The sequence below is a fragment of the Bos indicus x Bos taurus genome, chromosome 19, assembly GCF_003369695.1.
Source record: "Bos indicus x Bos taurus breed Angus x Brahman F1 hybrid chromosome 19, Bos_hybrid_MaternalHap_v2.0, whole genome shotgun sequence".
Classification (NCBI taxonomy): Eukaryota; Metazoa; Chordata; class Mammalia; order Artiodactyla; family Bovidae; genus Bos; species Bos indicus x Bos taurus.
In genome coordinates, this window is record NC_040094.1 from 57,205,825 (window position 1) to 57,219,750 (window position 13,926).

At 45.7% G+C, this 13,926-nt stretch overlaps 1 protein-coding gene across 1 annotated transcript in view; it reads left to right on the top strand.

Moving 5' to 3' along the window:
- The first annotated feature begins 939 nt into the window (after positions 1-939).
- GRB2 (growth factor receptor bound protein 2) overlaps positions 940-13,926 on the top strand; it is a 66,129-nt gene continuing 53,142 nt past the window's right edge. The window contains exons 1-2 of the mRNA XM_027518745.1: positions 940-1,137; positions 9,677-9,892. Coding sequence (XP_027374546.1) covers positions 9,815-9,892 — 78 coding nt within the window. The 5' untranslated portion in view covers positions 940-1,137; positions 9,677-9,814. The remainder of the gene's footprint in view (positions 1,138-9,676; positions 9,893-13,926) is intronic.

Consider the following 13,926-nt stretch of genomic DNA (forward strand, 5'->3'; position numbering starts at 1 on the left):
TCCTGCAAGACTCGGCTCCGTCATCACCTTCTCTGAGAAAGCTTTTCTGAGATGGGCAAAGTAGCAACCCCTCTCTCCCATCTTTTTAGCTTCCTCAGCGTTACTCCAAATAATTCTAACAGTATTTGCGGTATTATTTGTTTCTGTTTCTTTTTCTTCCACTCCTCTAGACCCTGAATTCCTTGAGGGCCAGGATTTCTGTTCATTGTTGTATCTTCTATAGTTCGCACAGTGCTTAGCATGTATTAAGCACTTGATTCAATGGATGAACGAATAGGTTAATTCATCTCATACTGCAGAGTTTGATGTGAAGTGAAAGTCGCTCAGTCGTGTCCGAATCTTTGTGACCCCATGGACTGTAGTCCATGGAATTCTCCAGGCCAGAATACTAGAATGAGTAGCTTTTTCCCTTCCCCAGGAGATCTTCCCAACCCAGGGATCGAACCCTGGTCTCCTGCATCGCGGGCGGAGTCTTTACCAGCTGAGCCACCAGCGAAACCCAAGCATACTGGAGAATTTGTTTGGACCAAATTCTCAAATATCTCAAGACCTGGTCCTCTATTTGGAGTTCTTCACGCTGGAGATTCCTTCCTCCTCACCTCCCCCGCCCTCCCCCCATACCCCAGCCAAATTGCCTCGGTTTGGTGGAAGGGGAAAAGAAGCGATCAGGACGTGGAGGACAGTCATTTCTCCGAGTGAGCGCTAATTTACCCGCTCTGGCACCGAAAGGGTTACAAAGACCGCGGCGGGTGGAGCCCGGCCGGTGCCACCTGCTGAGGGGCGGCCCGGCGCCTGCGCCCTGGCCCGTCCCCGTCTACCTGCGGGGGCCTGGCGGGGGTGGGGCGCTTGCGCTCTGGGTCTTTTCCGCCGGGGGAAGTCTCGCGGGGGTGGGGCGGGGCGGGGCCGCGCGCGCAAGTTCTCGCGGGACCCCGACGAGGAGCGGAAGCTAGGCGGCTGTGCTGCTTCAGCGACCGGACGGCGGCGGCGGCGGCGGCGACGACGACGACGACGGGCAGGACTGTGGCGGTGACGGCGGCGGGGACAGGCGCTGCCCTCTGGGAGCCGCAGCGGGGTCGGCAGCCGCTCGCACCGCTGCGGAGGGGCCGGCCGGGCCAGAAGCCGAGCAGCTGCGCCACGGTGAGCGCGGCCGGTGGCGGCGCCGCTGCCCCGGTGCCCCTTCCTCCCCGCTTCGGTAGCGGGAGTTGGCCCGGGGTCGGGGGGGTTGGCCCGGGCCTGGCGAACCGGGGGCTGCCGGGCCTGGAGGTCGGGAGAGCGGAACCCCCGGGCTCGGAGCTCCACGTTTCCCCTTTTGGGGCGCTTCCTTCCTGGGCACCGTTCCTCCCCTGACCCTGGACAGAGCCCCAGACCGCGGCGCAGGAGGACGGGGTGGGTGGGTTCCTAATTGAATTTCACGCCTTTTCCGTGAGGGTTTTGCGCCGCAGGGGCCCGGGGAGAAGAAGCCCCAGAGCACCGGGCGCTCATTCCGTGAGTCAGTCTGACTCGGCACCGGGAGGCTGGGGGTTCGCGGTGGTTGCGAATGTGGTAATGGATGCTTCTTCAACCTGCTCGGCCACCACGTCACCATCTCCGGGTGTTTGGGGGCCGAATTTTGGGAGAAAACCCACCACTCCTATTAAATCCTGTGAGCGAGGACGTTTGCTATCGGAGCCAGTCGAAATGGCTTTGTTTCTGTCGCGTTTTGGTTTTTTTTTGCGGGGGACTACTCTTTGGAAAAAAACGTTTGTCAAGAAAAATAAGCAGCAGTTGACTGGAATGCTTCGAGGAGAGAGGGGAGGGAATCCCTGGTGTTCTTCATTTTGCAGCGCTCTCCGTGTATCTGATGGTAAGCCCTGTGAGTTACAGCTTATTTAGGGAGTTAAGTCTAGGTTGGCTTCAGGTACAGTAACAGTATAATTTGCAGGGGAGCCCAGGTGCCCTCGAAGTCTGTCTTTGGGTACTGTTGATTCTCGGAAAAAGCGGGAAAGACTTGTGAGAGAAATTAGCGTTAGTCTTGGCTTTCTAGTGCCTCTTTCGCTTCCCTGCTCCCCAGTTGTTTCGTTCTGTTTCTCTCTTTCCACTGCGGACACTAAATGCTTACTCGTATAATGCAAGTCACTTGCCCCCTCCCCCCCGTTTTTTTCTTATCTACTTCCCTTTCCTCCTCATTGTCCCCTCTCTGGTACAGTTTTTTGAGGTTTCGGCTCTTTGGCATAATTTGTTTTCTCCCTCATTTAAAGATCCCGTTTCTCTCCCGGGAAGATGCCCTCTTTCTTGCTTTATCCTTTACTTTTGAGCGTTCACTGTGTTCCTTCAGCCAGCCAGAAGGGTTGCTAGAGAGCCGTGCGAGACTTAAGTTCTCCCGCCTGGGAACTGGGAGGCTCAAAGGATTGAATTCAGCCACAAGTAATCAATACTGCCCACTAGGTCATAAGTGTAGCTTGCTTGTGGTTTTGTGTTTTATTTGTTTTCTTCGTGTTTAGATCACGGTTTTCTGCCTGCTCACGCTTCTCTTTTTATGTCTCTCTTAAAAGGAGATTGGGTCACTTTGGAGCTTATATTGGCTTTTAGTGGGGGTGATGAATGTTCAAAACGAAAACCAATGATAGCCCTGTAGTACAGTAGAATTAAGGTAGCCTGATACATTTAAGGAAATAAAACTTATTTAGATCATTGATGAATTAATTAAAAGCTTGTTGGTGGTAATAGTACTAATTTGTTCCTTACCAGCCTTCTGAGATCAGGTGTCTTTTCCTGTATCTGTTGTAATCAGCCTTCTTTGTTATTGTTGGGTTTTTTTTTTTTTTTTTTTTGCAGAAAGAAATAACTTTGTTTTGTTACTCCTTCCTTTGTTAAGAATTTTCTGAATCCCCAAATTAAAAAAGGTTAATTCTTGTAATCAACTTTCTTTGATACTAAAAGCAGGCACTGAAATGCTTGAGGCAGTTTACTTACTCAGCCAGTGTATACAGATTTGGGAGACTGCTAGGTTTTAAATACTACTAGTCAGTGGGACGACAGAGGATGAGATGGCTGGATGGCATCACTGACTCCATGGACATGAGTCTGGGTGAACTCCGGGAGTTGGTGATGGACAGGGAGGCCTGGCGTGCTGAGATTCATGGGGTCGCAAAGAGTCGGACACGACTGAGCGACTGATCTGATGTGATCTGAGTCAGTGGTACTTAGAGATTTTTCTCCGTGATTGCTGTTACTGTGTTGCATGTTGTACAGCAACAGCTCTAGTTGTTACTTAGAACAGAAGAGTAGTAGATTTTGGAGAAATGATGTAATAAGAAGTAGAGATCCATCCTGAGAGAAACTAATAGTTACTTGCTTAATTCAGAAGAACTTTCTGGCAGTCTTGAATCCCACTGAGAGCCTTTGGTTCTATTTGTCAAAGCTGGCTTTTCCCAGTTGTGCCAAGTGAGTGTGTTTTCACTCTGTGCCAAGACATGGCAGTGCATGGTCTGAGATGCAGAGCTTGAAATCTGGTCCAGGAGCCCTTACAGGACAGCCTTGTTTCGTTTTGTTTTAATTTAGCATGCATAAGAGTTACCTGTGGGGCTTCCCTTGTGGTCCAGTGGTTAAGACTCTGAACTTCTGCTGCAGGGGGGCGAGGGTTCCATCCCTGGTCAGGGAACTAAGATCTCATGTGGCGTGGCGAGGCCAAAACAAAAAACATTACCTGTGAATCTTGTTTAAAGTTAGGTTCCGGGGCTAAGGTCACACTACACTGCAGAACTCCAGAAGGTGCCTCTCAGTGAAGCAGTCCCTGAATGGGCTGATTTTGATGTAACTGGTCCAAGGGCCAGAATTGCTGTTACAGGATGCATCTGTAAATTTGTGAGACTGCAACGTGACTTTAAATTACTGAACTTAAAATTATACTTTCTGTACAGAGTAAACAATTAAAAGCCTAACAGAATAAGTGACTATAGATGTGATCAGTTTTACATGTGGGAATATTTGTGCATTGTTAGGACTTGGATTTGGGGTTTCCCTGGTGGCTCAGCTGGTAAAGAATCTGCCTGCAATGCAGGAGGCCCCGGTTCGATTCCTGGATTGGGAGGATCCTCTGGAGAAGGGATAGGCTACCCACTCCTGTATTCTTGGGATTCCCTGCTAGTTCAGCTGGTAAAGAATCCACCTGCAATGCAGGAGATCCCTGTTTGATTCCTGGGTGGGGACAATCCCCTGGAGAAGGGAAAGGCTACCCACTCCAGTATTCTGGCCTGGAACATTCCATAGACTATAGTCCATGGGCTCTCAAAGAGTCAGACATGACTGAGTGACTTTCACTTTCAGGACTTGGATTTGGAGCTGTTGAAGTTTATATTTACTGGTCAATGTGCTTAATTGCATCCGACTTTTTTGTGACACCATAGACTGTAGCCCACCAGGCTCCTCTGTCAGTGGGATTTCCCAGGCAAGAATACTGGAGTGGGTTGCCATTTCCTCCTCCAGGGGATTTTCCCGACTGAGGGATCGAACTCATCTCCTGCATTGCGTCTCCTGTGTTGTAGGCCGATTCTTTACCACTGAGCCACCAGGGTAACCTATATTTAATGGGATTGTTAATTTGCCTACCAGAGCATTCTACTGAGTCTGTGTGTAGATGGAACTCTAGATTTACTGAGAGCACGTGGACTGATATTGAAGAGGGACCAGTGATGCTGGTTAATACCTCTTAGCGCTTTACAGCAGGGACTCAGCCTTTACAGGCTTTTTAATTAGCAAAATGACTTTATAAGGTGTAGGTGCTGTGATTTTCCTCATTTTCCAGCTGAGGGACACTAGGAATTAGAGAACGTGAGTTATTTCTCCAGTGTTGCCCACCCAGTTAATAAGTGGTAAAGTGATAGCTGAATCCCGGTCTAACTCCAGAGCATCAGTGAGGTTTTGGGTTTTCTTTCTAACTGTAATAGCAATACGTGCTTATGGTGAAAACAGTGAAAGTGCAGTTGAGGCCTGTGGTCCAGCAAGTAGAAATATTCTGTCTCACAAAAATATCTGTCTTACTTCCAGAGATAATCATTGTCAACCTTTCAAATTGTTTAATAACACACTGATACATATTGTTTTATAGAAATGGAATAACTAATTTTTCTGCAGTTCTTTAAAGACTTGAGCATATGTCTTGGTGCTTATATAGAAAGGTATTTCTTAGTTAGCTTCATGGATATTGATCGGGGATAGATGTATTTTGCACATGGTATTTGTGTCACTGTTTTAGTGAGATAAATCTGGAATGTGATATTGCTTGTCCAAGGATGAATAGGTGTCTTAAAATTATCAATAGATGCTATAAAATTACTCTCTGAAAAGATTGAATTGATTAATTCCCTGCTAGAGTGTGGACTGTAATGGTTTTAATGATTTTAATACAGTTCCAAGCATATTGTTAGATATATAGTAATTCTTCAAAATGTTAAATTAATAAACATTGGATAAAGAGTCTGAGAATAGTATTGCAGAGACTGGATAAATCTTTAAAAATTTGACAATTAGTAGGCGAAAGAAATCTCATTGTTTAATTTGCTGGGTTTTTTTGGGGTGGGTGGGGTGTTTTTTGTTTGTTTTGGCTGTGCTATGCAGCTTGGGAGATATCAGTTCCCTGACCAGGGTTTGAACCTGGGCCATGGCTATGAAGGCCCTAATTTGCCATTTTTAATAGTGAAGATAAACATCTGCTAAGTAGATGTCCATTTTAAGTAGAGTCCATTTTAACTTATTTTTGAGTGACTTAATGTCAGTCTCTATGGAGATGTCAGCTCCGGGAGTTGGTGATGGACAGGGAAACCTGGCGTGCTGCAGTCCACGGGGTCGCAAAGAGTCAGATATGACTGAGCGACTGAGCTGAATGTCAGTCTCTATCCAATGCGCTTCATGTATGTATGTTATCTGATTTAATGCCTTGTGAATCAGTAAGTGATACTATCCCCATTTTTACAGAAGAGCGAACTGAGGCTTGTTTAAAAGGCTTGTTCAAAATTACGGCTGATATGCATCAGGGTCAGTACTTGAACCCGGGTCAGCCTGCTGTTACAAACCATGCAGGCTTAACACTAAGCTATGTTGGTCTAGTGTCCTGTATTTTATTTTCTGTGAATTTTGGGAAGGAGAGAGTTGCATAGAGAAAATAAAATCCTATGAATACCTTTGTGTGCCTGTGTGTGCTCAGTCATGTCTGACTTTTTGCAACCTGAGGGACTGTAGCTTGCCTGGCTCCTCTGTCCTTGAGTTTTCCCAGGTAAGAATACTGGAATGGATTGCCGTCTTCTCCAGGGGATCTTCCTGACCTAGGGATCGAACCCAAGTCTCTTGCATCAGCAGGTAGATTCTTTACCGCTGTACCACTTGGGAAGCCCACAAATACCTTTAGGAGACTGCCTTTTAGGATGCGGTGCAAATGAACAACTGGAGCTGCACTCGCCGTTTTAACGTTGCCTGAGATTGGCTGCAGGGTGTGGGCTGGTCACAGTTCAGACACACTCTGGTCAGGCTTCGGGTTAGTGTACTCCCAGTCCATTTTCCTGGGGAATCAACAGCAGCATCCACTCTTAAAATCGTTATACATTGTGTGTACTTTTAGATTTCTTTCTTTTTAAGCAATTAGTGTGGCGTACGTGATAGAATGTTTCTGTCTTTAGTGAAACACACCCTTTTGAATTTCTCTAGCCTGGGTTCTTTTCTGTGGCTAGCCTAACAAGCTGACCTCCTCGCATTTCCTCTGTGAGACACTAATTTTTATTTGGCACAGCCACCAGAGCTACTGATTAGTTTCATTTCTGTTCAACTGTATCTTACAAAGCAGTTGTTGCTTGAAACACAGTTTTCTTGAGTGTTAATCTGTTTAAGCTTTCTCTAGAAAACCTAAGGTAGAAAGTTGAGTAACAGGAAAGCAAATGTTGAAAACCGTCTTGATTTCTAGGGTCTGGCTGTTTGGTCACACTGCAGTTGTCTGGAATCCTGAATGACGAAGTTTATGCCCCGTGACACATAGTACCTTTAGAGCCACAGTGCTTTGGGTTTCTGTCTGATTTCTGTTTTTCAAAAATTAAACTCTTTAATTTTTTTTGACCTGCGTAATTATCCTTCAGCTTCTCATCATTGGTACCTAGTCCCAATAATCAGACCTGGAGACCAATAAAAATAAAGGGTCAGGTCAGGGTATGGAAAATGTTGATAGGCATGTAGCAGAGATTTTTTTGGAGAAGCTGTAAAAAAAATTTTTTTTTAATATGTATACATTGGAAAGTAGGCAGAAAGAGGAGAAAGTTGTTAATGCCGGGAAAACTGAAAGATTATACCAGAAAGGAAGACTGGTTATCATACGTTATTTATTTATTTATTTATTTTTCCATACGTTATTTAAATTACTAGTGAACAATATTTCCTAATGTAATAGTATGAAAAAGCGTTAGTTTCTCAGTCGTGTCTGACTCTTTGCCACCCTGTGGACTGTAGCCTGCCAGGCTCCTCTGTCCATGGGATTCTCCAGGCAGGAATACTGGAGTAGGTTGCCAACTGGTTAAACCAGAATGTGTGGCATTATAGGGATGGGCTGTTTTCACTCAGTCGTGTCTGAATCTTTGCGACCCCATGGACTGAAGCCCACCAGGCTTCTCTGTGGGATTCTCTAGGCAAGAACTATTGGAGTGGGTTGCCATTTCCTACTCGAGGGGATCCTCCTGACCCAGGGATGGAACTCACGTCTCCTGCTCAGCACAAATTCTTTACCACTGAACCACCTGGGAAGCCATAGGGATGGGGCAAGGTGAAGTTGGCAGGGGTGAAACAGCTGCGTCCTTGTCTTTTAGGTGACAGGTGACGGCTGGAATAAACTAAGAAACAGCAGCAGAAGCATATTATTTAGAAATATTGTTAGTAAACTTAGAGAAACTATAACCAAAATTGAGAGTGATTGCTTGTGGGTGTTGGGTAGGGAACTGTTCTTTTTAATAAGCCTTTTATTTACCCTGACTTTAAAAATTACATATATGGATTCATGTCATTAAAAAGTAACTATGGTGAGTGTAAGTAAAGGGTATTTAAGGACACACAAATACTCTGAGATTGGTGTTCGTTTTTTTATATATATATTTGTTAGGACTCTTTCTTTGCTTTCCTCTCTTAGAGCCAGCACAGCATAATATATCCTAGGTATGGCCTGACTGAATAAACATGGGTTTAGTTTATTAGTTTACCTGCCGTGGAATGTTTGGCCTTCAGAATTCGACTGAAGGACTTTTGTTGCCTGGTGAGTCTTTCCTCCTTGGTAACACTCATTTCCCTGTAATCTTAATATTCCCAGCTGGTTTACGCCTCAGTCTTTTTGCAGCTATGCTCGATTAATGCCCCAATTGTTAACTTTAGAACAAAAGAATGATAATCACTCGTGCCCCTCAAATGAGTCCTCTGCTAGATGGTAATTATCCACCGAAGGGTGTCACTATAAATAATCTGTCCTCATTCTGCCAGGGTCATTGTTGCTTCTGCTTTTGTTTAGCCTGTATGAAAATAGTGGCTGGCCAGACAAGAATGGGGCTTCATTTTCCTTTACTTGTGCAAAGGCCAAGGCTGTGTTTCAAGTTCAGGGCTCCAAACTCTTCACTCCTCTGCAGTGATTGTACTGCCCAGGTTCCTTCTCCATCACCTGGTACATGACCCAAGGGTTATTACAGAGTCTTTGCCTGCAAGATGCTGTTTGGATCAGTTTAGTACTCCTCTGGCTCTGAGAAAAGCAGCTGTTCTCAGGGTAACTGTGAGAGGCTTCTGTTTGGCCCTTTGGCACCATTTCCTAGGCAAGATATCTGGCAGCTCAGATTCTGAAAAAGGGATTGCTTTCAAGTGTAGATCAGGACTTAACTGTGCTCCTTAGGCTAGTTAGGAATGAGTCCGAGGCTGCTTCTGGAATGCTGAGCCTTGGACGGCTGTTTCAAGGGCTGTTGGCGCCCCTGAAGTCTTGGGGGTCTTGGAAGGGGAGCCCTTTGCAGGAGTCCGTCTCCGCCCACCAGAGATTCTGAGCTCCATCTCCTTTCTCTGGTCACCTGAGCTTGCCCATCACGGATCGCGAGTGGAGAGAAGCCAACTGAATAAAAAAGTAGTTCGCAGGGTCATGCTCCCACTTTCTAGGGGAGACGGTTTAGTTTCAGAAAACAGTTAAAGCAGCCAGGGACCAAACCCACGTTGCTGCCTTTTGACTATGGAGAAGGGGACCCAGCTTTTTCAAAAAACCAGATCGGTTGGTAGGAGAAAGGAGGGAAGGGGCCTGTATCACTGAGAAGAGTAGGGGGCCATCCCCTGGAGCAGGCCTTTCTTCCGGTGGACTGCATTTCGTGCCGGGAGAGCAGCATGAAGGTCTAGGGAGGAAAGGCGGAGACCACCGGGACTCCAGCCGGTTCCTGCACGCCGAGCACACCCAGCGGGAGGGAAGAGGAAGTGTGATCGGGAAAGGCCCGAGCCGCCGCCGCCATTGGCCGGCAGGCCTGTCAGTCGCCTGGGGGCTGAGGCTGAAAAGAGGAAGAAGGAGCTCGGGGCTCCTGCCTGGAAGGGAGGGCGGAGGGCTGAGCCCGACCGAGCCAGGGGGCGTGGGGGCTGGGACGGCAGGCCGACGGGCAGGGCGGGGCTGCCTTCGATCGGGCCACTTCTCTCAATCTGCGCTCTTCTGATTCAGGGTGGCATTGTGTGTCCCGGCGTGCGGGAGCCAGTCCCCGAAGAGAGGCGAGGCTGAGCCCAGAGCGCTGGGTCGCTTCAGCAGGGAAGACTCCCTTCCCCCCTGCTCCAGGCTGCTGAGCCCTGAGCCCCGCTCAGAATGGAAGCCATCGCCAAATATGACTTCAAAGCCACCGCAGACGACGAGCTGAGCTTCAAAAGAGGGGACATCCTCAAGGTAAGTACTGATGCTCAGCAGGCGGTGAGACAGCCTCTCCCTGTGCTCACCTGCCTTCTTTTGCCCTGATAACACACAAAGAAGCTGTGCTTGTCCTTGTTTCATTGCCCACTTTAACATTTACCATCCTGGGTGATTTGGAAAGCTAAATACCTGGTGGAATATCAAATATGACTTCAGGTGGCTGGGGTGATGTACGGTCTTTAACTGCCTTTGTGTGAATGCTTAAGTATTCATATTTGCTTGTTGAAATTGGTAGTTCATGTAGAGTTTTTTTTTTTTTTTTTTTAAAGAAGGATTTGTGAATAGCACTCAATTAGTCTTATTTTTGGAGAAGGAAATGGCAACCCACTCCAGTATTCTTGCCTGGAGAATCCCAGGGACAGGGAAGCCTGGTGGGCAGCCATCTGTGGGGTCACACAGAGTCAGACACGACTGAAGCGACTTAACAGCAACAGTCTTATTTTACATAGTCAAAAGATTTTTGCATTCTGGAATGTGATTCTAGTAGGTTAGAAATTAATTTACCCTGGTTTAGAGAGGTGGTTAGAAGTACATGGCAAAACTTATTCAAGAATCTCAGTGTATTCTTATTCTTTGTGAAACAGCTAATGGAGTTCTAAATAACAAGGTTCAACTTGCTATTGTACAACAGATTTTGATTTTCTTGAAAGAAACTTGAGCAGTTACCCCATATTAGGACACTTTGTTGCACGAAAGAAACCTGCTGACAGTTTAAAAATAAGCTTCTTTACAGTTTGCAGCTCATTTTGAGCCCCACTATTTACATGAGATTCGCCTCCCACTTGGCAAGTGTTAATTAGGGTAGCATGATGGCAGCAGCTTGCCCTTTTGGATACGCAGTTCATTTTTACACGGGTGGGTGTTATCGAATAGTGCATCAACCCTGGGAAAAACCTAAAGTTTAATGTTTGAGTCTTCACTGTGTCTCCAGTTTTGACTTTTTTCCACTGAACCTCAGTCAGATGGTTGGAATTTGCCAACCAGTTGTTTATTACTCTTAATGAAATTATTAGCATTTTATAAAGAAGAAAGTGGTAATACAGAAGTATGATTCTTTATCAGAGGGCTTGTGGCTTGTTTCTGAGTTTTGTGGGCCTGAGGAGAGTCATTCTTCCGCTCTGGCTACCGGAGGCGCAGAGTCCTGCTCCGAAGCTACCTACACGATGGCTTCCCTCATGTTAGAAATGCAGGCTGTGCTTCATAGAAGGCGATTGAAGAGCCCTGTAAGAAGCAGACTGCGTGTGTTCTTTTCAGCTGTTTTTGTGATGCCAAGCTTTTTGACAGTATTCTCAAAGTAAGCATGAAATTGTCAGAAAGCAGACAAAACCAGCTGAGTGAAATACTATACGTCGTCTGTTTCTTTAGGTAGAAATCACCAGACTTAGACCCTAAATTATTCTGTCGTTGATTTCCAGAGGAGATTGATGGTTTCCTAGGTGATTACTATTTTCAGCAGATAACCTTCTCCTGATAGCATAATAAGATTGGCTCTTCAAAGAGGAAGAAAAAAAGACAAGTAGCCACGTTTGTCACTTGTACAAAAATGCTTTGGGGGTCAAGCTTCGGGGTTTTGTTTGTGTGTTTACTTAAATACAAATTAGAGTTTTTTGTTAAGCTTACCCTAGAAACTTGAAACTTGCACCTAGAAGTTCATATTTTTTCTGTAAGTCTGTCCAGCTGCACATTTAGCACTGAAGCAACAGATCAAAACAAAACTGTGAGCTTGAGTCTGTTTTAGAGAATTTTTAAGTGAGAACGTTCCCTGTTGGTACTACCACTGAAGTTAGTCTTGATCACGAGCATTTTGTAAGCTCTCTACCTTAAATCGGTAAACGTCTTGTTGTTTAGTCACTAAAGTTGTGTCTGACTCTTTGCGACCTCATGGACTGCAGCACACCAGGCTTCCTTGTCTTCAGTATTTCCTGGAATTTGCTCAAACTCATGTCCATTGAGTAGGTGATGCCATCTAACCATATCATCCTCTGTTGCCTCCTTCTCTTGCCTTCAATCTTTCCCAGGATCAGGGTCTTTTCCAGTCAGTCAGCTCTTCACATCAGGTGGCCAAAGGATTGCAGCTTCTGCAGCAGTCCTTCCAGTGCATATTCAGGGTCGATTTCCTTTAGGATTGATTGGTTTGCTCTCCTTGCTGTCCAGTGATTCTTGTTCAAACTTCTTGAACAAGTGTAATATCCTTTCCCATCCCACAATGAGGATGATAATGTAATTTTTTAATGAATTTTTATGATGGAGGAGAAAGTGAATCAGAATGCTCGCATTTACTTTCAGAGTGTCTGGGGAAAGAGAAAATACATATGTTTGGTTCTTTCCAGTTTGGCAGATAACTGGCATATGAAGTCATACTGCCATTATTGCTTTTGAATGGTAGCCGTTAGCTGTTTGTTAGTAATCTTGTGGCTTTACTCCAAAAAAAAGAGTGACGGTACAGTAGTTGCCCTTTGTCTCATAATCTGTGAAACAGCTGACTGAAGAGAAGGGACACTGCTTTGTCTTAAATGCTATTACTTAAAAAATAATTTTGTTTTCTTTTGATTATTCAAGGAGTAACTGGCTTCATTTGCATGGCTGTGATTTGTTTTGCTAACTCTTTAGGCTGTTGGTTGTGAGCCAAGTTATGGTTAGAAGTAGCTGGAAAGCATTGACCAGATTCCCTCGATTGAAATAAGCATATATTTTCTCTTTGTTGATAAGAGGGACACATACACATGGGCATTGAATACATTTTATTTGAAGATAATGAAATAGAAAGGGGCTTAGCCCTCTGCCTCTGGCTAGAGTTCCTGGTTAACTTTTGGTGGGTGTTGATGCCTGTCCTCCAGCACACCACTTCCTTAATTTCTGTTTATGTATCGATTTGTACTGCCCTGAGAAAAGAGAACAAGTTAAAACAGCTTTTTGGAAGCCTTAAGTAAGGCTTCAATACATCTGCCTTTGTTAATTTCCCTCTTAAAAAAAGCTTACGTTTTTCTTGAGGAGGGCCAGGGAGGGCACTGGGACATAGGGAATGGAAGAAACTGCTCTACTTCTGCAGTTCAGGCCTTACATGGCTGCTGCTGCTACTAAGTCGCTTCAGTTGTTTCTGATTCTGTGCGACCCCATAGACGGCAGCCCACCAGGCTCCCCCATCCTGCATGGCTGAAAGGAACCTAAATTTCGCCCCCATTGGAGGGCAGCCTTGAGATAGCCCCAGGGGTTCTCCACTGAGGCCCTGAATCCTCTGCCCTAGAATACACAGAATGCTGAGCTTATCTGAAGTTACATCTGCCTTCTAGTGGCTTTTTTGTACCTCTACTTCAGCTAGGAATTAAGAGACTGTTTTGAGCTCTCAAACCTGGGCTCATTGCATTCTTGAGCTGGATCCTTATTTTCTAGAGACAGACCTTTGACTCTTGAAGAATACCAGCAGTAGATCATCTCATGCTCTTTGTCTGGCATGAACCTCCTTTCCAGGTTCCTAAACTGCTTTAAAACTTGGTCTTGGTGGCTTTAAAACTCGCTCAGTGCTGGTGGCCCTGTTTCACGCTTACATCGCATCTCCATGAGCCACATTCTGGGGTAAGTGGCCTTGAGAGTTGGGGGAAAAATAGATGTACGTTGTCTCTTCAGGAACTCTAAAATAAGAGAAATAAGGTAAATATGTGAAACTGTGCAAGAGTGTGTAAAGTTAGAAGATCTTCAGAACAGGAAGAGACTTCCTTATTTTACAGGTGAGGAAATGGTGGCCGTGGAGCTTAATGTGTCACAGCTGTTAGTGCTGATCTGGTATTTGAGAGAATGCTGAAGTTGGGTCACACACTTTAACTGCCAGTGTAACTTAGAGGGAAAGAGATTGGTAAGAGCTCAAGTCGGAGAGAGCTGCGTGGAGGAGGCGTGACTTGCACTGGTCCTTGTGTTGAGCAGGGGGAGGGGGAGCGGGACTGGGCTTGTTGTGTTTGAGACAGGAATGTTAGAATAAGGTGATAGTCTATGACAGAATGGAAAATAAGATAGAA